Genomic DNA, 24,126 nt, shown 5'->3' with positions numbered 1-24,126 from the left:
TTTACTTGTTTCCATGGATCAGTCCTAATATACTCTTGCTAAATGATTAAAGCCATTTGAAGAATCAAGGTTCGGAATCAGCCCCTCTAACATTATTACTTAATATAGTGACGTTATTTGGAGGAAAACTAGGGGCTCATAGCCACTTCTTCTAAGATTTAAAATCTCATGATATATGTTTAAAAGGAGAAAGCTGCTTTCGACTAGATAAAAACTTTTCTGCAGTGTTCCTTCTAGAAGCAATTTCCTCTTTCCTAAAGGATCAAAACTAGTCCCATGAAATCTTGCAGATACTTTGCTGCAATCACTTAAATAAATTAAATGCAACAAAAATTAGTTGTGCCAGTCAAAGGACGGAGACCCGTTACCACATTACTACAACTACTAATTTTTAAATTCTTTGGAAAAAGCTGTACATTTTTGGGAGATGAAATAGAATTTCGAGGAAAAACAGGGATGAAAAACTAGAGATGTCCTTGGCAAGGGGTGTCAAAGACGCTTTTTAATTAGAGAGTATTGTTACTAATACATTGATAGGAATAACGCTGGATTCATGGTGGAAGAGAACTTACCTCCTGGAGAATCTGGAAAATCACAGAAAAAGAAATTGCCATGTCTCCATTAAAACTAAGCCTGTGTGTTAAAAAAACGAGATTGTAAAATATTGTTTAGTAAATACTACCGGATTTTGGCTAGCGAGACCATTTGGTATTAAATCAGTGACATGAAATACCATTATCTTGTTGTTTTTTTTTCCAAGCGATTCAAAGTCCTCTAGAGTTTGCTCATTTTTACTAGTATACAAGGTGCAAAGACGCGTAGAGTGGCAACTAAATTTGACAGCTACCACCTAAAGATTATTACTGACTATTTTTTGCATGCAATCGTTACACCAGGTTCTTTAATGTGTCTTGTTGGAACGGAATTACTACTACAGAATTCACAGACCTTACAACTATAGAGAATCTATAGTAGCCTACCTTTCTAGTTACTAACTGTAATAACTCCTATTACCTTTCTTGTATAGGGGACTAATTAGTTGATCGGTAATTCCTTTATATCCAAATTATATTTCAACTTTTTCGGTAAAGAATGTCCCTTACTTCGCAATCACCATATTTTTAAACCTTATTTAACATGCTGTTAATACCCAAAGCCTGGTTATTTTCAATCCTTTAAGTACTATCTCTATCACCTCCTTCATGTTTTTTTTTCCTTTCTAACTTGTCAAGAATTTTCTTATTGTTTTGCATATTACATATTACAATTTTATCACGGTTTAACCCATTCTCAAAATATTCTTCACTCAAACTGGTCCAGACTGACTACTTTTTTTTCCCACATTACCTCTCCAACTTATCATTTAATGCCTTAATATCTAACTTTTATTATAACCATCGGCGTTTGGACATGTCTGGTGAATTACAAACCTTCTTCCAGCAATGAGTGAAATTGTATGGTGATGCAGAACACGATCCTGGGATGATTTTTTATAGGAGGATAACTACGGCAGGGTGTAAGATCCTGATCTATGGACAACAGTGTCTGCAAAGAGCTGCCACCACCCTTTCGGGTCACCCGCAAGACTGGGGACCTTGCAATCAACTTTATTTTCAAGAAATATCAATGGACCTTAAACCTAGAAAAATTATGAATACAGCTACGGCGTTCCCGGTAAGTGACGTTGCTCGCTCGGTGCGGGTATCAAGAAGTAAGAAAGCCAACCATACTACGGCGTTGCCGGTAGGTGACACAACGTCGAATTTGGCAACAAATCGAAAAATCTAAAAGCCAAATCCTTGGAAAAACCAACTACTTCGTAAAACAAGCGAAATCAAGAATACCTATTGGTATTTGGAACGTCAGATCTGTTAAACAAGAAACTACGCAAACCTCCCTACTCGTGGTGCCTCAGTTACCGCTAAGGATGAATTCTATACTGAATTGCAACAACTGGCTTCCTCAATGGCTGCAAGAGTCTTCAAAGCGAAGATTATTCTGTCTGATACCCTAACGCAAGTCCCTGGAAAGTTCAGGCTGGGGCATAGATGTGAAAATGGGCAAAGGCTGGTAAATTGTATTTTAATGAATCACCTTTTTGTCATCAGCATCATATTTCGGCAAAAGTAAAGCCATCTATAGCCGAAGAAATCTTGACTAAGCTGACATTCCAACGATGGTGTTACCAAGGTCCAAATTGACTTCATTATCGTCCGTCAACGTTGGGGAAGTTCAATAATAGACTCCCGCCCTTATAAAAGTTGAGACACAAGCTCAAAATCAGGGTCCGGTCACAAGCTAGCGCTTCCGAAAATCCTGCTTCGTCTTGCATTTCAGAGAAAGAATAAACCGTGAGCCCGAATCGACATTGGTAAGCCGCAAGATAAAGAAGTTCGGCAAACTCTAAACATGGAGCTAACAAACCGTTTCAATGCCCTAACCATAAATGAAGAAGAAAACGGTAACCCAGAGCAAATATGGGAGACCTTCAAAACAGTGATTAGAGAAAATAATGAAGAGATCCTAGGCCAAATGAAAATGAAAGGACCGCATGGGATTACTACACAGACCCCTGTCAATAGTCGAAGGGCATAGGAAAAAGATGAGTGGCCCTAAACATAAAACGAAAGGAGCGTTTGATCAGATGGAAAGATTGCTTTCAAACATCACATAACCAATCTCCGTCATCAATTCCTGGTTATCCCGCCTCCTTGTGTTGAAAAAGAACCATATAATATCTAGCTGGCCACCTCAACAACAGCGGAAATACTCAAAGTGATTAAGGCCCTAAAGAACAACTATAAGGATGCGCTCTTTTGAGGACCAGAATCTGAGTCTGCTTGTTGCCTTAAGTATGACTTTGGGTAACGTGTGTTACAAAACGCTCGTTCTTAACTATTTATCTATATTTATAAAATTAGTCACCCAAAGCTCTCAAGAAAACAACCGATTAAATTGGTAACGAGATTGACTGAGGCGATTTAGTTCGTATTGGTACTAAAAATTTTGTGACAACTAGATTTTAATGTTAAATTTGATAAGAATGAAAAGAGGGGAAAATGTTCAGTCACGTGCTATTGAATAAAGTTTTTCGAATGGTTTCTATCGGAATCGATTGGTATGATGTGTGTGTGTGTGTTGCAGATATCCAAGGAGGCTGTTTCTACTAACTAGGTGTCGTTACCAAGGAAAAAGGTTTATCGGAAAGTTTAAGACTACATAATATTTCTGATAGACTACACTTGAATAACTAGTTAAGGCTCAGTTCTGTGGTTCTTTGAATCCAAAATATCAAGGAAGGTAAATTCTGCTAATGAGGTCATGAATGGGATTGCTATTACTTCAAGATTTATTTGATCAGTCAAAGTATGTCATATAGGATGCGAGAAATAAAATTAAAGGCTTGTAAGGTGAGCTAAGAACTCTAAATAACCACAATTGATTAGACATAAATTTATCAGTTCAACTCAAAACAAGGTATTTACTAATTATTTCTCGTAGCAAGAATAAGCGATCATTGGACCATACTACTACTAGTACTACTGACAGCTAACCGTAGCACCAAGCCGTCTGAGGCCAACTCAACAGCTAATGCTCCTCCTTCATCCCAATCTATTAAAAGCCTCCCACTTTACACCCCCCCCTGCAAGTTCCCATTTCCTTCAAATCTTTCTTTATGACGTCCTTTTTTTAACGAAATTTCATGGGTAAAAGTTGAAATCTTTGAGTAAAAATTTCAACTTTTACCCAAAAAACCTAATTACGAAAAAGAAGTAAATTTATTAAGCATAATAATGAGGCATTCTTACACAACAAAGCCCCAGGCCAATGTGTGTGGATATACGACGAACCTGTGGTATCAAGAGATGCGCTGCCATCACGATCAAGAAGCGTCGACTGAAATGGTTGGGCCATGTCTTACGGAGGCCAACAGAGTACTTCTCTAGTTCGGTCACAGATGAAAAACTCAATGGCTCCCATCTGCAAAACAGCTGACAGAAGACCGCACTATATAGTTCAAACAATTCTCGAAGATCCTTTAATATCGGGTAAGGTAGAAACGCCTGATTCCTGCCACAAGTACAAGTCAGTATCTTTCAGATCCTCAGCTAGTAGTGCAAAAGCACTGGTCCAAAGCGGTGTATCCTTCATAAATTTAGGCTTTTAATTACGAAAAAGAAGTAAATTTATTAAGCATAATAATGAGGCATTCTTACACAACAAAGCCCCAGGCCAATGTGGTCTTCCCCTAGAAATATACAAACAGTGCCTGAGATTACAGCGGAGTAGCTCCTTGGTATCTTCGACGAAGTATGGAGGCTAAACACTTTCCAAAGGGATTGGAAGACATCAATTATTCTCCCTTTTAACAAGAAACCTGATAAAACTGAATGCAAAAATTACCGGGAAATAAGTCTAATTGACATTGCAGCAAAAAATTTTGGGATTATTCTGCTTCAAGGGGGAAAGGGAGAAAAGAACTCGTGAAAATCAAGCAGGCTTTGGTCCTGGTAGAGCCTGCATTGACAGTGTTTTGCACTGCACCTCATTATCAAGCAGTTTGAAAGGCGTAATTTGCCCCTGATTCTGATATTTCTAGACTTGTTTTCCACCTTTGACTCGATCACTCGCCAAAAACTCTGGTAAATTTTAGAAAATGATGAAATTCCCCTGAAATTTGCAGTACTGCTTAAAGCATACTACAAAGGTTCTTTGAGCCGAATTCGGTTTACGGAGAAGAGACTCAAGAATTTCTGGTTGAGGTTAGAGTAAAACAAGGCTGCGTCCTGTCTCCAACTCCGTTTAACTGCTGTATTGATTGGGGGCTTGAAAATACACTATCTTCTCATCCAGGAGTTCTGATTGAATAGAACCATTCACTTGGGTACGCTGATGATGTCGGAATCCTCTTGGACCCAGAGAAAGCTCAGACTGTGCTTGATGATGTAGTTACTTGGGAAGATCGCATTGGCTTGAAGGTCAGTACAGGGAAGACAGATTTTTGGAAATAAATCACGCTGATCTTATTTCTTTAGCTGTAAACCAAGTACCGTTGAATCAAGTCGAAAGCTTCCCATACCTTGGCGCCCATCTTTGTACTGATAGATCTTCTGACGCCGATATTCAACAGCAATTGAAGAAAGTACGGGCGGTCTTTGCTTCCCTAAGAAAACTGTTGTGGAACTAGCGTGAAATTAGTGTAACCATTAAAGTTTGAGTCTACCTGGCTTTGGCTCGAAAAATCCTTCTTCGTGGATGTGAAACTTGGTCAGTGAAGCAGCTACATGAAAATGTAATTAAGGTGTTTGAGCATACCTGTCTACGCAGCGTCCTCAGGTTAAATCTGAACGATTGCATATCAAATGTGGATATACGACGAACCTGTGGTATCAAGAGATGCGTTGCCATCACGATCAAGAAGCGTCGTTTGAAATGGTTGGGCCATGTCTTACGGAGGCCAACAGAGTACTTGCCTCGCCAAATCCTTCTAGCTGAGTCACATAGCTCATGGAAGAGACACCAAGGAGGACAGTGGAAAAGCTGATGGAACTTGGTTAAATCAGACCTTGAACCTATTGGGGGTTCAGAAAGTTCGGTCACAGATGAAAAACTCAATGGCTTCCATTTGCAAAACAGCTGACAGAAGACCGCACTATATAGTTCAAACAAGTCTTGAAGATCCTTGATACCGGGTAAGGTAGAAACGCCTGATTCCTGCCACAAGTACAAGTCAGTATCTCTCAGATCCTCAGCTAGTAGTGCAAAAGCACCGGTCCAAAGCGGTGTATCCTTCATAAATTTAGGCTGTTAGTGCACTCTATACTATTAGATTGTGATCTATACTTTTAACGTTAATAATGGTTCTTCTATATACTCTGATGTCTTGTATCGATTTTGTCAGTTTTTGGTTAACAGTAATTTATTCGCTACTTATGTACGAAACTTTTAGGGTTTCTATGTGAAAATGAATAATAAAGATGAGGAGCTTTTTTACAATAGATACTGAGCAAAATTATCTATCGCTCTATATCTAAATTTTTATTTTAGATTGGCGTTAGAAACTGCAGCAATGGGCATGGCTGGGTATCCATTTCTTGCTCCTACAGCTGTTATGAAGACCCAGTGATCAGAAGGTTCCAATAACTTACCAGCTGAGAGATCTCATTGGATGCTACTTAGAACATTTACTTAGCAAGTGAGATTAGACAAAGAGGGTATGAATCCTATTGGGGTATAATTGCATTTCTCGGAAACACTCTTTTTCATTTTAAGACTTTATTTTTTATTTGAAAGTGACGCTTGCAAGTGAAACTCAGTATTCTTCTTAACCATTTTTTGTTTCTTTTTACAATTTTTAAAAGAAGCACTGATCATTTTTACGGTTTTTTAGTCAATCCTTAAGAATTTATTTTCTATGAAAATGAAAGACCTTTTTAAATTATTTTAAATGTTTTTTACTTTATAGTTGAGAATAAGCATGTTGGGTTGTGATTATTTTTTCCCTCTATCTGAGGAAGTGTCATTATTTTGTGAAGGACAGCCAAAGTATTTAAGCTTGAGATTGCCTAGTCAGTGCATTCAATTAAAAGTGATGGTAATTTAAACATCTCGGAGACTTTTTCTGAAGGCTCTTTTACTTTTTGATTAATGTCCTATTGCCTCGAAGTAAATAGCTTACTAGGTTTATTCAATTTGAATTTCAGCTGTTAATACATACTTATGTTAACTTTTCTTTGGGGGGGGGGGTGAACTGACCGAACATATTTTTTCTGAAGTCTACCTTAAATAAACATAGCCATCAGCTATTTTGTTAATTTTTATAATTATGAGTGTGATGCCCCCAACGTAACAACGGTGTTTCCTCCCAGCAGGTGTTTTAAGTAGACTGTTGGGATACTTTTTCGTTTTTGCTGTACTGCGACCAGTAAACAATGCCAGAACATGCTGAATTCCTGGCTTTGTGCAAAAAAAATTTCAAATTTACAGGTCATGTTAAAAATGAAAAACAGCGAACAAAGACATTGTTTGATATCTCTTTGGCTTGCAAATTTAGAAAGATCATTCGACAAAGTAACACCAATAGATGTTATTGAGATAATTGTAAGCAGGGCTGGATCTAGTGGACAAACTTTTGGGGGGGACCCAATGTGACAAGGGTGCCAATAAACAAAATCTTGGGGGGGCAATGTGATAAATATTCCGATAATTGACCAAACTGACAAATTTATTCTAAAAAAGGGAAAGAGGGTGTCGAAAAAACTTAGGGGGCCCAGGATCCCCCGGCCCTCCTGCATCTGTCAGTTATTGCAAGTCATGAGGACTGTCTTATAACGCTAGTTTCATAGATTTGTAGTTCCTCAATTATTATGATATTACTTCATTTATTACGCAACTTTAAAAATAGTATGACGGTTAAGGTTAAAGGGTGCAATGTTCTTGGGGGCTAATGAGACCGACCTATACCGGACAAACCTACGGCTTTACAATTGAAACACAGCATAAAACTATTCTGATCTTAAAAAAACGTTTGAAAATAGAAAATGTATATTTTGTAAATTCTTGAAGATACGATTTATTTGAAAAAGTAAACGTTCGAAACTGGAAAATTTATATTTGCGTAAAGTTCTAACTTGAAGGTATGATTTTTGTGAACAAAACACTCGAAACTGGAAAATATATATTTTTGTAAATTCCTTTAACTTGAAGGTATGATTTTTGTGAAGAAAACGCTCGAGACTGGAAAATATATGTTTTTGTAAACTCCTTCTAACTTAAAATTATGATCTCTGTGAAATAAAATGCTCGAAACTGGAAAACTTATTTTTTGTAAGTTCTTTCTATCTTGAAGGTATGATTCTCGTGAAAAAAAAAAAAAAAAAAAAAACGCTCGGAATTGGAAAATATAATTTTTGTAAACTCCTTCTAGCTTGAAGGTACGATTTTTGTGAAAAAAAAAACGGTCAGAACTGGAAAATATATATTTTGTAAACTCCTTTTAATTTGAAGGTATTATTTTCATGATCTTTCGAAAAAAAGGAACAACTCTGGGGTCGTAAGCTAAAATACATATAGAGTGCATTTCGATTTTCTACTCTTATTGACATCATCACACTATCTAGACTAATATCGAAATAAATACGGCATGCAACCAGAATCTGGTTTAGTTGCCAATGGAAAGATAAATGGGTGAAGTACATATGCAACGTTATTTTTGACTATTGATTTTTTTTTCTATTAATTCATTATTGATGATTTAAAATAAAACTTGATAATAAATAAGAATAAAACAAAGTGAATAATGTAATCTAGTAAAAGTTAATAATGCAGCCTATCGAGGCTAAGTTACAAAAAATTCACTCACCTCCGCAGTATGATAAATTCTCGGTAAAAGACATGAAATTAAACCAAGTTTGGTCGAGTTGGTTCACTTTTGCAATGAAGTCAAGTACTTTTGAAAGCCCTTTTAGCAGCTGTGGAATTGCAACCATGGCGAAATTTAAAGTTATTGATGAATGAAGTCAAAGCTATTGAGTTGCAGCTATATTTTGAGTATCTTCGATACTTGATATATTTGAGTATCTTTTGGTCATTCATATAACAAATTCACAAAATTACGAAGGGTTTACTCTTCCCGCAAACCGCACCTTAAATTTTAGTAAATAAGAATAAAATTTAAGACTGGATAGCCAGCAGTAGGATTGATATTCTATTCTTAGCATAAAATGATAATACATTTTATTTTAATGTTTTCTTCAAATTATATCTGAATTCATACCCTCTTAAAGCGGAACGTATTTAGATCCTGTGTTAGCTCATACTGTCATATCGTGATTATTTTTTATGACAACTTCTTTGTCATTATGTGCTAGTCAGTTATTTAATAAGATTTGCTGTGGGACTTTACTTAGTCTAGATTTAGTGTTAATTTTTATGGTTTAGGTTTGAATGACGATGGCCTTTTAGTATTTATTTTTTTTTTTATTCAGTTAGTAAAGTTGTTTCTTCCAATGCACGATAATTTGTTGTTGTTTGATATTCGAGTGGAAACTAACGAAACATAATTGCAATATTTTTATCAGTTTTTTTATTTAAGGTAGTTATGTTTTTTTATTTTTATTTAGAATTCAAAGTATTTTGTTAATATTTGCGCGATGTCGAATGAAAACTATTTTAGAATTAAAATTGATGCCTACAAAGCTCGTGTTACGGACCAAAGAGTATGGTCAACCTACAAGAGAGGATTTTAGTGCTAGTATCGACAAAAAAAGAATTAACACCATCTAGCCTTTGGAGTCACTTAGCATTTATAGCGTAATTACAAACCAAAACTAGTGTAATTGCTAAAATCAGTGTAGTAATAAATTTCTTATCTGAGTTACTAAGAAAACACAATTACAAAGCTTTCGAAAATGCCTTGGAACGCCAAACGCTAGATGGTGCTGAGAATTTTTTGTTGTTACTAGCAACAGTTTCCACTTTTGTAAGTAAGTCTTGCCCTTTGTTGCGGAATTTAACTATATAATGGTGTCCATTATTGGCCAATCAAACAATAGGAAACTAGTTTACATGCTTAAGCCCCGCGATGTAAGTTTGTTATGGAAAGTTATTATATCTTTTGGAAATATCATCGGGAATAATAGATTACCAAGATTGGTCGAATTCTGTAAACATATAGCCTGTATTCAAGGTCTAATCATTTTATTATAGCCAGTCTCTAACTTTTGTTAGGCTATCAAATATAATTAGGTTTTTATCGGTTGTCGGAGGAAATTAAATTGCGGGTTTACGGTTGCCAATCCAAAGGAAAGATTATTGGAAACTTATTTTGGTACATACTCTTGGTCAGGGATTCATGTTTCGGTACACACGTTTGGTCAGATAATCATGTTTCGGTACATACTCTTGGCCAAAGATTCAAGCTTTCCTGAGTTTCGCCTTGAGTTTAAGGATTTTAACATGTTGTGATATGGTAATGATGGCCAAAGAAGGATGAATGAACTTGTATGTATTTGGAGTTATCCTAGTTGCTCAATGAAGTAGGATTGTTTTAAATATTAGTTATTTAGTATTGTTTGGGGTGTTATTATGTTTGGCTTTAGATTTTGGCTTTTTATGATGTATTCATCTTTTTATAAGTTATCGTGTGATTTTGATATTATTTTCTTCTTTATACATTTGGAAAACGTGAGTAATATCAATTTTTTTGTTTAGTTTTTCAGATGGTTTTAAATTCTCGCTTTTAGTGTTAAGAAGCTTGTTCATAATGTTTTTTTTTACCTAGACCCTATTGCTTTGATCATATTTATATCAATGTTTTCTCTTATGTCAAAAAGAATATTTTCTTTTATTTTGTGTATGAAAAAGGTGAGAAAACCTAATTATTTAAATACTGCTGTTTATTCACCAATACTAGATTCAAATATTAAGTGTATATCATGTTTTTTTTTTAAAGGAACTTTTTATAATTTTATTCATGGTGAAATGTTTTCGAGAATTATGAAAAAAGCCATTCACCGTGATGATTTATCGTTTATTTACTACAAGCTATTTTTGTCAATTTCATGAAATAAGCACTAGACTTTGAAAATATGTTTTATTTCACTACAAAAAAAAAAAATCTAATTTATCAATTTTTTTTAATTTTGCCGTTTCTCAAATGATGAATTTTTTCCTTTTTTGATTTCACTACCTTCAATAATTATTTGTTTTAATTGAATTTGTATAGTTTTGAAATTCTTAAGGTCAGTTAAGGTATCAATAATTAAATATAAACTGAATTAATATCGCTGAGCTTAGAAGGGAATCTCAAACAATCCAGAATGACATTTACATAATTTGGCAATATCCAGTTTTTCAAATAAGAAAAACTAACAAATAAAAGCAGAGATTAATCGACATATTTAATAGATCTTGTTTATAAAGTAAATAGCAACACACCCTAGGGAGGACATTTATTAAAAAAATAAAAAATAAATCTATACTCTCTTAATGGGCGCAGCTTGAGTTTGGATGGGGGATATAAAGAATATACCGACAATATCGTCCAGTGTGCCGGCAAATGTGGACACATAGCTAAGTTAATTGTATTTGTATTGTATCAGATTAACGACGCTTCTTGACTACTAAGGTCCCTGCGTCGGCCCTGCAGTGCATTGCTGCAGCATGATTCGATCGCTGGGTCCCGCACAGCTAAGTTAAACTATAAACATAAGCTAGATTCCAAAGTGTTGCTGCTGCCTGCTGACACCTTGGAACTTTAGAGGGTGATTCCCCTCCCCCATTAACTTCGTCCATAACCCTCTTATGGGGCTTAGATACCTACATAGACTTTGATCGCATACTGGAGAGATATTCGTTTTAGGTATTTGCTGGATAAAGTAACATCGTTGTTTTCAGACTAATGATTAGCTTGGAGTTACTGAAACTTGCCAATATAAATAAAAACAGACAGAGGATTTGTTTATAATAAGTCTGTGTTATTGCAAAGCTTATAACTTTAACTAACCAGCTTTCTAAGTTTGTCTGGATAACTTTGCTGAAAAAGGAAAATATTTAGAAGTGAAAGTCCCTCCTTGTGGATTTTATCCAAAATAACGACTTATACAGGTCATAGCAGATAGATTATCCGTAAAAAAAACTTCGTACTTTAGGAAATTTTAGGCAGCTTTCACGTCTGAGCTTTCAGAGAAACAATCTGACCAATTCTGCGTTTTACTTCACCAGGTTAAAACAATGCTTGACTGAATCTTATTCCAAGAAAATGATACCATGTTATTTTCACCATTGAATTTTGCTTTATACAGTTGGTAAGTGTCCGTAACTTCCAGCCAATCAGTCTCTGAGAATATTGATCTGACATTGGTTAAATTATCTGAAGCAAGTATATTTCCATTGTGCAATCATGCTGAATTGGGTTTCAATATTTACAGGAGAATATAAATTCTTTTTGCCTATCGTCCGACAGGGTATTTGGCTAGTACTAAATAATTTGTTTGGAGTCGATGTAGACAAGTTTGTCATAAAGTCTATGAAGAAAATTCTCCCTACTCAAGTATATTAAAAACTACATTTAAAAATTGATCTTTGTATCAAATTCAAGACCAAGGCTAAGGCCTTTTTAGAGTCATTCCAATATTTGCCTAACAGGATTGGCTGAGTTGGCGTCTGAATGGTTTAGTTGCCGTTTATAGATATCCGAGAATAGCTATAAACGGAACCATGCGAAAATTAACATTGTAACGGTTGATCTTATCTCCAGGCTTTGACTGACCTTGAGTTTATTTGTTCGTTATTTTTTATGTCGGTAGCCTAACCAAGTTCATCTTTTGGAAGAGTCTAGAATTTTTTACTAGATATACCAAAGAGTAAAGGCAACTTGTAAGAGTGGAAACTGACCTACTACCGAAAAGAAAAAAAAATTACCATCTTGCGTTTCGCGTGTTTTGGAATTTTAATTTTTTTTCAAGCTCTTTAATTGTTTTTTTTTTTTAATTCTGAGATCACACACTTGTTGCTACAGTAAATTTGCAAATGAAATTAATTTTGCTCTATTATTGCGCTAAAAAAAAAATGCCAAAACACCAAACGCTAAATAGCGTTGGTGTTTTTTTTGTTGGTATTAGCACCAGTTTCCACGTTTATAACTTACCCATACTCTTTGACGTGTACCATATACGAAACATCAAATAAATTACCGTTGGTTTCACTGATAGTAGCAAATTTCTGTGAATCTTGAGATAATGTGCACCACTTCGACCCTTTTCCTGACTATGCAGCTGCTGCATGCAGATTGTTGTCATCTGTAAAAAGTGCAGCATATTTCTCGTGACAGACCCATCACTATTGTGAGGATTGCATACGACAATCTATAATTTATATCGCATGGAATAGCCTTGTCTTAGGGCTTCTACTATGCATTTGTACAGGGCAGTGTGCCAAAATTTTTGAATTTTGATCTTCCAATGTGTCTTTCTTTTGCACATATCGTGTGCTTTTTGTATTTTTTCTGTGACAGATCTCGATAAATCATAGAGTCCATGAAAAGCATGAATTAGCTCAGCTAGCATTTGAAATAGCTGTTTTTCTAAATGAGATTATCCAGGCTAAAATAGTAGAAAGCTGATGATTAGGCCTGATTGGTCTGATTTAGTCTGTTCATTAGCGTGCTATTTGAGGTGGCTGATTGAGTCCTAATTGATCCCTGAACTGGGCCATTTAAAGCTTTAGAGAAAGATTAAAGATAAATTATTTATCTCTTGTTGCTAAACTCAACATTTAGCTGACAATCTTACCTTTACAATTTAAATCAGTATATTTTCACAGACCTTCCGGACCTAAGCACTTTAAATTTGATTTCATAAGAGATCTGTTAAGGTGAGTATATGTGTGTTCAATATTCTAACTGCAATAAGGCTTAGGAATATTTTCTTAAAATTAACAAGTGGTTCACGTTTCTATTTCTACTGTGATGTGACTAAATTTGTTTAATAAAAATATTTATGACGTTTCCTCTATTACATTACAAATTTCGGACCCCTCGGGATGCAGTTTCTAGTGATGGATCATGGAATAGGCTCAATTTTTATATGCTTATGACGCTTCTATTATTCTCTCTATTTTTCTCTCTATAATTATGTATAATTTTATATATAATATAATATATTATATTATATTATACATAATATAATTATATATAATATAATATAATCGATATAATTTTGCTCTAGTTTTCAGAGCACCCAAACTTAAGAACCATTATTCATCTAAAGCCTTTTCAACGGTCAAAAACATCCTGGGTATTGGCTATTCTACTCTTAATACCTTCACTGCACCCACTGTTCTTACTAATAATAATACCTGTGAAAGTGAAGCTGTCTATTTGATTGATCTTATCGCTACTCAACATCACCTTTTCATGTTCACTATTCTTATCAGCTGATCAGCTGAATCAAACGCTTGCTCATAATCTATAAAACTGACGACCCAGGCACTTCTCAATTGTTAATCAAAGAGTAAGAATTTGGTGGATATATCCTCTACCCTTACTAAGGAAACACTGTTTTTCTCTGTCATACAAAGTAATTTTCTACCTACGGAAACCAGGCTAATGCCTCTGTAATTATACGTTCACTCTTATCACCTTTATTATTGAGGGGTTTAATTAGAGTTAAAATTTAAGAAACACAATATTTAAGAAACTAATTTACCCCACTATCAGCACTATGGGCTTTTTTTTATTTTCTAACCCTTTTAGTATTGTCACTAATTCTTCCACGCAAAATAAATCCTCCTTCACAACGCTTCTTGGATGAAGTTAAATTTCATTGGAGAATTCCATAGAATAATTCAAATTATTTATTTAATAAATATTTCAGCCAAAAAAAGCATCCCTATTTCCATATCAACATTTTATTTGTGATTGTATTGTTGTAAATTAAAAAAAAAAAAAATGAAAAACAATCAACATTCAAGGTGGGTCAGGAAGATTGAAAACCAGATTGGTACTTTCATTCTTATATATCTTTCCGATTGAGGAGGTTTTTGCTGGGAAATATCTAAATATCTAAAAAGTTCGCTACTATAATGCAAGCTTCTTTTCTCATGTTTTATAACTTATAAATTTATTTTACAAAAAAAAATCAGTGAATCTCTAAGAAAGTTTGTTGAAATTCCTACTACGTTAGCCTTACCGTTTCTTATGTAAACAAATAAACAAGAAGTACAAACACGAGACTATAAATAGGAGTAAGTCCTACAGAAATATATAATATATTTTATATATTTACAAAAATATACAATTTTTCATGTTCTTTTCAAAATATTTAGTATTGGCTTGGATAAGACACAATTCCTGACCAGAAGGTCTTGTAATTTTCAACGACAGTTCCACTGAAAGAGAAAAAAGAATATGTTACCCAATTCAATTCACCAGAAATTGTCAAAACTGTTACCTGGAAAAGTTTGTCTGTTACATTGACGGCACTGACAGCATTTTCATATATTTGAAACAAGCTCATTCGCAAGCGGAAGGGAGGTGGAGGCATTGGTCCTCTGAGACAAGGAAGAATAGAACAAAAATCCTCTTTACAAAAGTCGTCAATGAAGCTCCTCCCAAAAATGTGGTCAGCCAATCAGAGGAAATTAAGCTTGTGAAATTGCCACTACTTCAAAATTTTTGTCAACATATGATTTAAGGTTTATAAGAAAGAATTTACACTTTTACTGCACTTTTACCGCTTAAAAACTTACTGCAGCTTTACCATTTTTTACGGTGGTTATACTATGGATTTCACAAAGAACATGATAAGAACTAGTTTTTACTTTTTTTTTTCTTTTTCAGTTTTCTTTTTCTTCTTTATTTTTCAGACGTCATATGCAAACCCTCAACACAAAAATACATACAACTTATTTTTACATATATAGAAGATATAATCTGGCGTAAATTCGCGCCACCCCAACACCTAGTTGGTGGGGGCGCTTCGCCCCCCAAGCCCCCCCGCGTGCGTAAGTCGTAAGGTGCCATATTAGTTATGGGCCATTGTAGTTGTGTCCCTGTGTCCCACCTGTGAATATATTATATATATATATATATATATATATATACTAGCTGTTGGGGTGGCGCTTCGCGCCACCCCAACACCTAGTTGGCGGGGGCGCTTCGCGCCCCCCCCAAGCCCCCCCGCGCGCGTAAGTCGTTACGCGCCATATTAGTTACGCGCCATTGTAGTTGTGTCCCTATGTCCCACCTGTGAATATAGATAGATAGATATATATATATATATATATATATATATATATATATATATATATATATATATATATATATATATATATATATATATATATATATATATATATATATATATATATATATATATATATATATATATATATATATATATATATATATATATATATATATATATATGTTTTTAACTACGTAAAACTTGCGAATATACAACATTCTTTGCTGTCCCATTGTCTGTGCATATAAATAGATTGTCAGGTTTACCGACTCTTGAACATGCAACATATAATGGTCCATGGGAAAACAATCCGTATTCAGATCTATACCTCATGATTCTAATGATTGCCCTTGAGCTTTGTTGATGGTGATTGCTAATCGACCATTCCCTGAGTCGCCATCGTCATTTATATATCCCCCTGTGCACCCCGGCGTCCCCTTTGTAGTTATGTCCCTGTGTCCCGGTCGTCATTTATATTCCCTGTGTCCCGGTCGTCATTTGTGTCCCGGTGTTCCAGTCTGTGATTTCTCTTTGAGTGTCCCGGGCGTCATTTATATTCCTTGTGTCCCGGTGTCCCGGTCGTCATTTATATCCCCCTGTGCCCCCGGCGTCCCCATTGTAGTTGTGTCCCTTTATTAATATTTTTTTAGTTTTCTTTTTCTCTTATTTTTCAGTTTTTTCCTTTTTTTTAGTTTTTTTCTTTTTTAGTTTTTAGTTTTTTTTGTTTTTTACCTTTTTTTAGTTTTTTTAGTTTTTTTACTTTTTTAGCTTTTTTAGTTTTTTTATTAGTTTTTAGTTTTTTTTAGTTTTTGCCTTTTTTTAGTTTTTTCAGTTTTTTTTAGTTTTTAGTTTTTTACCTTTTTTTAGTTTTTTTTAGTTTTTTAGCTTTTTTAGTTTTTTTCTTTTTAGTTTTTTTTGTAGTTTTTACCTTTTTTAGTTTTTTTTCTTCTTTTGTATTAGTGTGAAATAATTCAGACGTCATATGCGGACAAACACGACGTCACTCGACAGACAGACAGACAGACATAACCCACAAACAACTTATTTTTATATATATTTATTCATATTTTTTTAGTTTTCTTTTTCTCTTTTATTTTTCAGTTTTTTCCTTTTTTTTAGTTTTTTTCTTTTTTAGTTTTTAGTTTTTTTTTAGTTTTTTACCTTTTTTTAGTTTTTTTTAGTTTTTTTAGTTTTTTAGCTTGTTTAGTTTTTTTATTAGTTTTTATTTTTTTTGTAGTTTTTGCCTTTTTTTATTTTTTTCAGTTTTTTTTTAGTTATTAGATTTTTACCTTTTTTTTAGTTTTTTTTTTTAGTTTTTTAGCTTTTTTAGTTTTTTTTTCTTTTTAGTTTTTTTTGTAGTTTTTACCTTTTTTAGTTTTTTTCTTCTTTTGTATTAGTGTGAAATAATTCAGACGTCATATGCGAACAAACATGACGTCACCTGATCCATCCACAGATCCACACACAGACAACTTATTTTTATATATATAGATATATATATATATATATATATATATATATATATATATATATATATATATATATATATATATATATATATATATATATATATATATATATATATATATATATATATATATATATATATATATATATATATATATATATATATATATATATATATATATATATATACTAGCTGTTGGGGTGGCGCTTCGCGCCACCCCAACACCTAGTTGATGGGGCGCTTCGCGCCCCCCCAAGCCCCCCCGCGCGCGTAAGTCGTTACGCGCCATTGTAGTTGTGTCCCTGTGTCCCACCTGTGAATATAGATAGATTTATATATGTGTTTCAAACTACGTAAAAATTGCGAATATACAACATTCTTGTCTTTCCCATTGTCTGTCCATATACAAAGCCGTATGTACTAATAATGACGTCATATGCAAACGCTCTTTTTACAAACAAACAAACATGCATACACACAACTCGTTTTTATATAGATAGATAGATACAATACAAATTAACTACGTAAAACTTGTGAATATACAACAGTCTTCGCTGTCCCATTGTCTGTGCGTATAAATAGATTGTCAGGTTTACCGACCCTCAAAGATGCAACATACAATTGTACATTGGTAAAGCAATCTGTATTAAGATCTATACCGCATTTTTCTAGTGATTGCCCTTGAGCTTTGTTGATGGTGGTTGCAAATGCTAATCGAATTGGGAATTGTAATCTTTTAAATTGAAAAAGCAGATCCGTTGGAATCATGGGAATGCGAGGAATAAGAACAGCCTCACCCTCATAAGGCCCTGTCAAGATTGTGGCCTTTATTAGGTTTTCCATTGTTTTTTTTACGGCAAGTCGCGTGCCATTACAAAGCTTTGGTGGGTTGATATTTCTTAAAAGTATTATTGGTACGCCTATTTTTAGTTGTAGCACGTGTGGTGGAAACCCTGAAGGATCTATGGAATTTAAAAATTCAGATGGATAATTAACCGCTTCATTTGGTTCCAAAATACAAATTAACTGCGTAAAACTTGCGAATATACAACATTCTTCGCTGTCCAATTGTCGGTGCATATAAATAGATTGTCAGGTTTACCGACCCTCGAACATGCAACGTACAATTGTCCATGGGAAAAACAATCAGTATTAAGATCTATACCACATATTTCTAATGATTGACCTTGAGCTTTGTTAATGGTGATTGCAAATGCTAATCGAATTGGGAATTGCAATCTTTTAAATTGAAAAGGCAGATCCGTTGGAATCATGGGAATGCGAGGAATAAGAACAGCCTCACCCTCAAAAGGCCCTGTCAAGATTGTGGCCTCTATTAGGTTTTCCATTGTTTTTTTACGGCAAGTCGAGTGCCATTGCAAAGCTTTGGTGGGTTTATATTTCTTAAAAGTATTATTGGTACGCCTATTTTTAGTTGTAGCACGTGTGGTGGAAACCCTGAAAGATCTACGGAATTTAAAAATTCAGATGGATAATTAACCGCTTCATTTGGTTCCAAAACTGTGTCGACTGACTTGTAAAGGACTGCCTGGTCTCGAATCTTGGTCAAAACAATATTGTTGATTTCGTGGACGTCTATATTTTTGGGTGCGAGAATCGCTCTTTCACTTAGCCATTTATTATTTTTATAATTTTTTAGAATATTCGGAAATACTTTTTCAATCAATTCATTTTTGGACGTCACTAAATTACAGAAATCAGCAGGTAGTTGTATACGTCCTGAAATTGAGTCTACTGGGAGCTTTCCGTTTCCCATTGCCAGCAATTGATCTGAAAATGTTTGACCAGAGTCATCGTTTTGCAATCGGACACGCATATTTGTAGTTAATTTTAATGTTTTTACGTGTGCCCATAAATTAGAATTTTTCAGGCAAGCATTCATTTCGTCTGCAGGAGTTGATCTAGGTATTATAGGTAATGTTTGCCTGAAATCTCCCGCAAGCAATATTAATGTGCTGCCAAAGGGTTTCGACTTCCCTCGCAAATCTTTCAAGCATTGATCCAGAGCCTCGAGCGATTTTTTGTGCACTCATCCCAAATAATAAGTTTGCATTGCTGCAATACTTTACCCATCCCAGATGATTTGGAAATATTGCACGTGGGAGTTTCTGTAGAATGCAAATTCAGAGGCAATTTCAAAGCGGAATGAGCAGTTCTTCCACCAGGCAGCAATGTTGCGGCTATTCCGGACGACGCAATTGCCAACGCTATATCATTTTTTGATCGAATTGATGCCAGAATCAGTTTTATCACAAACGTTTTACCAGTACCTCCTGGCGCATCCAAAAAGAAAATTTCTCCAACGTTGTTATCGACACAATGCATTATCGTATCATAAATGTCTTTTTGTTCCGACGTTAACTTGGAAATGTTATTTTGTACATACGGCAATAGATCACTCGTACTGTAACTTTGTTCACGATCCAATTCTACACATGTCGAAACAGCAGCGATACGGTTAGGTGAAGGCATTCCCAAATCCTGAAGAGGTTTGTTTGCCATACGTACGCACAAATCTTCTATAATAACTAAAGTATAGTTATAAATTTCTGATTTAAAATCAAAAGTCATATCTGACGTCTCTAACTGTTTTCGATGGAGTATATCTTCGGACATTTTTGACTTATATTTTTCCCATAACTCTGTAGGAGCTGATGGAGAGCAAGTTGTTAAAATGATGCCAAACAATGCACGAATTTGACTTGGGGTTGACGTTTCGCACGCGTCATTGATGCAGTTATCCCAGTGTTGGTCATTCTCCAATAAATTCAGAGCTTGGCATGCACTACGGTAAGTGTCATGTATAGTACCGTTTACAGTTCTCAAATACTCAAAGGATGTCGGACCGGGTACATTCACCAAAAGCAGGCGTAGAAAGAAGCATTCATGTTGATTGGGGTGAACGGTGTAGAGTCTTCCTATCGTGGTATCTTTGAAGATGGTAGGTTGGCCGTCGACTGACTTACCCTGTTTTCGACGTTCAAATACTTTATTTTTAGTATTCCACGTGTGATACGAAGGTACTTCAGTATACAGCAGTTTTTTTGCAAAAGAATCATTTTTGCAAAGCGAAAAAAAAGCTGTTAATGTTGTATCCGGTGGATTCAGGGCTCTTTATTGCACGTTGGTTTCCGTGAAATAAACACGTTGACCATTCTGTAAATGTACCGCTAAGTGAACAACAGCTGGACTACGTTCATGTATCGGAAATGAAAGAATTCGCCAAACAGCTTCATTACTGGTTATGTATCTTCCAGCCTGATATTGTACGATTTCGTCGAAATCTTTGATTTCGGAATGCAAGCCAAAAACTGCCATGTCACTGCCTTTGTTGACGTATTTACATATGTATTTTATTGCCTTTACGGAGTTACAGTATTCAACGTTTATGTGTGCATTAAATGTTTTTGATAATAACGGGGAATATCGAACAACCCACTGGTTATCTACTTCGATGGTGGTACCGTTACGCTTCTTTATTATTGCTGTTTTACCGCCATCTTCAGTAGATCTTCTTCTATATTGTGGGTAACCATCATTGCCAGTAATTGTGTTTGATACTAGAAGTCGAGGATATTGCTTTGTGCACCTTCCTTTGGCCATGCATGGTGAATTTTCGTTCAGTGCACCGCAAGGTCCATGTATCATATTTTTTACAATAATATCATGTAACCCCTTATCGACATTTTTATCAGGTATTTCAGCGGAAATCACATCAACAATTTCGTTCGAAGTAATTTTTTTATGTAGCCAGATTAGTATATGTGCGTGTGGCAAACCTCGTTTTTGCCATTCCACTGAATACATCCAGCATCGCACTGACCCAAACACTTCAAGTTTTACAATGTAGTTTATCAGTGATTTCAACTTTTGCCGGAAGGCACGGGCCGTAATGTCATGCCTATGAACTGCCGATTTCCTTGAAGTAAAAGCTGCAGTATCTCGTCCCAAGATTGATTACATGTAAATGTAATAAATAAATCTGGACGACCATAGAGACGAACATACGCAATAGCATCTTGAGCATATTCATGCATATGACGGGGACTGCCAGCATATGACGAAGGTAAAATTGTTAATCTTCCAACGTTTGTGGTATTACCGTCATTTATAACTGCATCTCGCAAATGAATGTATTGTTCAGAGCGGAGCTTGGTCTGATTCAGGCGGATATATAGCAAACGTTCTGATTCAATTTTAGCATACATATCAACGACGAATTGGTGAAACAATTCACGGCATTTTAAAATATAATTTTCTTCATCCTGCCGAATCATTAGTCTATAGGAATAATAATGCATTGCACTGCATTTCTTATTCATTTCTTTGTTAGTGGCTGGATTCATCAATTTAATATTAAAGTGATAGCCGTCGGCTCCATCCCAAAAAATGATAGGATATTGTAGGGCATCGTAGCATCGATGAGTTTCAGCAATTCTTAACAACTGAGCGTTTCGCTTATGAAGAATAATATCTCGAGGTAAAAACTGATCACCGACCATAACGATCGCCACTTCGTCGATAGTTGGAGCATTGTATCTACGCACATGTTGGCCAGGAGGCGTTTTGTCAGCGGAAATAACAATTTTATGCGTATCAGTAGGCATCAAATCGATGGCTGTTTTGAACAGACGCACTAAATTATTATTTTCGTGGAAAAGATGTTGCAATTGGGAAACGATTGTCCTTTCAACGTTGGGAGAAATTTCGCAACGTGCATTCAATTCAGAATTTCTATCACTGATGAAGTACAATTGTAAAAATTTATTATTCTCGCCTGAGAATGGTAGAAGGGACCCTGCTCTATGATAAATTTGCCCTTTTACTTTGAAAGTAGACATAAATTGATCTGGATTTTCGATTTGGGCTCCAAACGACGTCATTTGGAAACTTGAGTTGTATTTTCTGATTTTTGACAAAATACGCTTAGATTCTGACGTAGTTCCAGTAAGGAAAGTCTTCAATGGCTCTGGTGGTGCAGCCAATAGAGGAAGTTTAACTTTTCCTGAGGCGCAACACATTCCCATTGTTTCACCATTGAATTTCAAGGCCTTGCAATAGGGACAAATTTTAGACATTGTCCCGATTTGAACACATCTACTCAAGCTATAATCATCGACTGGGTTGTACCTGAATGCCAGGCGATAACTTTCAGGTTGCTCTGATTCCTCGGCACACTTTCTTTTCTTACTTTCTCTATCAGCAGCAAGCCTGATTTCTTGCTGTTCTTGTGATTCCTCGGCACGCTTTCTTTTCTTACTTTCTCTATCAGCAGCAAGCCTGATTTCTTGCTGTTCTTGTAATTCCTCGGCACGCCTTCTTTTTTCACTTTCTCTTTTAGCAGCGAGTCTGCTTCCGCGTTGCTCTGGTAGTTCCTCGGCACGCTTTCTGTTCTTTCTTTCTCTATCAGCCTCAAGCCTGTTTCCTTGCTGTTCTTTTGATTCCTCGGCACGCTTTCTGTTCTTTCTTTCTCTATCAGCCTCAAGACTGTTTCCTTGCTGTTCTTTTGATTCCTCGGCACGCCTTCTTTTTTCACTTTCTCTTTTAGCAGCAAGTCTGCTTTCGCGTTGCTCTGGTAGTTCCTCGGCACGCTTTCTTTTCTGACTTTCTCTATCAGCAGCAAGTTTTTTGGCATAGACTCTTTGAGCATCTTCATCGGCTTTTGCCATGGTAAGTTCATCAGTCATTGTAAACTTAAACATTAATAGATTTCTACGTGAACATATGTCTTAAATATCTTGAATGACGTCACCGTCAAAGCAAAAATGACGACAACTAATTTCATGACGTCAGTCAACACAGAAACATGACGTCACCTGATCCACAGACAGACAACTTATTTTTATATATATAGATATATATATATATATATATATATATATATATATATATATATATATATATATATATATATATATATATATATATATATATATATATATATATACATATATATATATATATATATATATATATATATATATATATATATATATATATATATATATATATATATATATATATATATATATATTTATATATATATATATATATATATATATATATATATATATATATATATATATATATATATATATATATATATATATATATATATATATATATATATATATATATATATATACATATATATATATATATTTAAGCTGTTATATATATATATATATATATATATATATATATATATATATATATATATATATATATATATAGGCTGTTATATATATATGTTATATATAGCCACCCCAACACCTAGTTGGTGGGGCGCTTCGCGCCCCCCCAAGCCCCCCCCTCCCCGCGCGCTTATGTCGTTACGCGCCATTTTAGTTGTGTCCCTGTGTCCCACCTGTGAATATATATATATCTATATATATAAAAATAAGTTGTCTGTGTGTGGATCTGTGGATCAGGTGACGTCATGTTTGTCCGCATATGTTGTCTGAATTATTTCACACTAATACAAAAGAAGAAAAAAACTAAAAAAGGTAAAAACTACAAAAAAAAACTAAAAAGAAAAAAAACTAAAAAAGCTAAAAAACTAAAAAAAACTAAAAAAAGGTAAAAATCTAATAACTAAAAAAAAACTGAAAAAAATAAAAAAAGGCAAAACTACAAAAAAAATAAAAACTAATAAAAAACCTAAAAAAGCTAAAAAACTAAAAAAACTAAAAAAAACTAAAAAAAAGGTAAAAAACTAAAAAAAACTAAAAACTAAAAAAGAAAAAAACTAAAAAAAGGAAAAAACTGAAAAATAAAAGAGAAAAAGAAAACTAAAAAAATATGAATAAATATATATAAAAATAAGTTGTTTGTGGGTTATGTCTGTCTGTCTGTCTGTCGAGTGACGTCGTGTTTGTCCGCATATGACGT

At 34.6% G+C, this 24,126-nt stretch overlaps 2 protein-coding genes across 4 annotated transcripts in view; one reads left to right on the top strand and one right to left on the bottom strand.

The window, feature by feature from the left end:
* LOC136041817 (poly(rC)-binding protein 3-like) overlaps positions 1-13,507 on the top strand; it is a 186,804-nt gene extending 173,297 nt beyond the window's left edge. For both annotated transcript variants that reach the window (XM_065726589.1, XM_065726588.1), the window contains exon 10: positions 6,049-13,507. In XM_065726589.1, the coding sequence (XP_065582661.1) occupies positions 6,049-6,127 (79 nt within the window). In that variant the 3' untranslated portion in view covers positions 6,128-13,507. The remainder of the gene's footprint in view (positions 1-6,048) is intronic.
* Positions 13,508-14,753: 1,246 nt separating this feature from the next.
* Positions 14,754-24,126, bottom strand: part of LOC136041820 (putative defense protein 3) — a 38,782-nt gene continuing 29,409 nt past the window's right edge. For both annotated transcript variants that reach the window (XM_065726596.1, XM_065726597.1), the window contains exon 4: positions 14,754-14,889. In XM_065726596.1, the coding sequence (XP_065582668.1) occupies positions 14,823-14,889 (67 nt within the window). In that variant the 3' untranslated portion in view covers positions 14,754-14,822. The remainder of the gene's footprint in view (positions 14,890-24,126) is intronic.

Source organism: Artemia franciscana, unplaced genomic scaffold (assembly GCF_032884065.1).
Source record: "Artemia franciscana unplaced genomic scaffold, ASM3288406v1 PGA_scaffold_38, whole genome shotgun sequence".
In the NCBI taxonomy this organism is placed as follows: domain Eukaryota; kingdom Metazoa; phylum Arthropoda; class Branchiopoda; order Anostraca; family Artemiidae; genus Artemia; species Artemia franciscana.
This window is presented reverse-complemented; position numbering and strand designations above follow the sequence as displayed.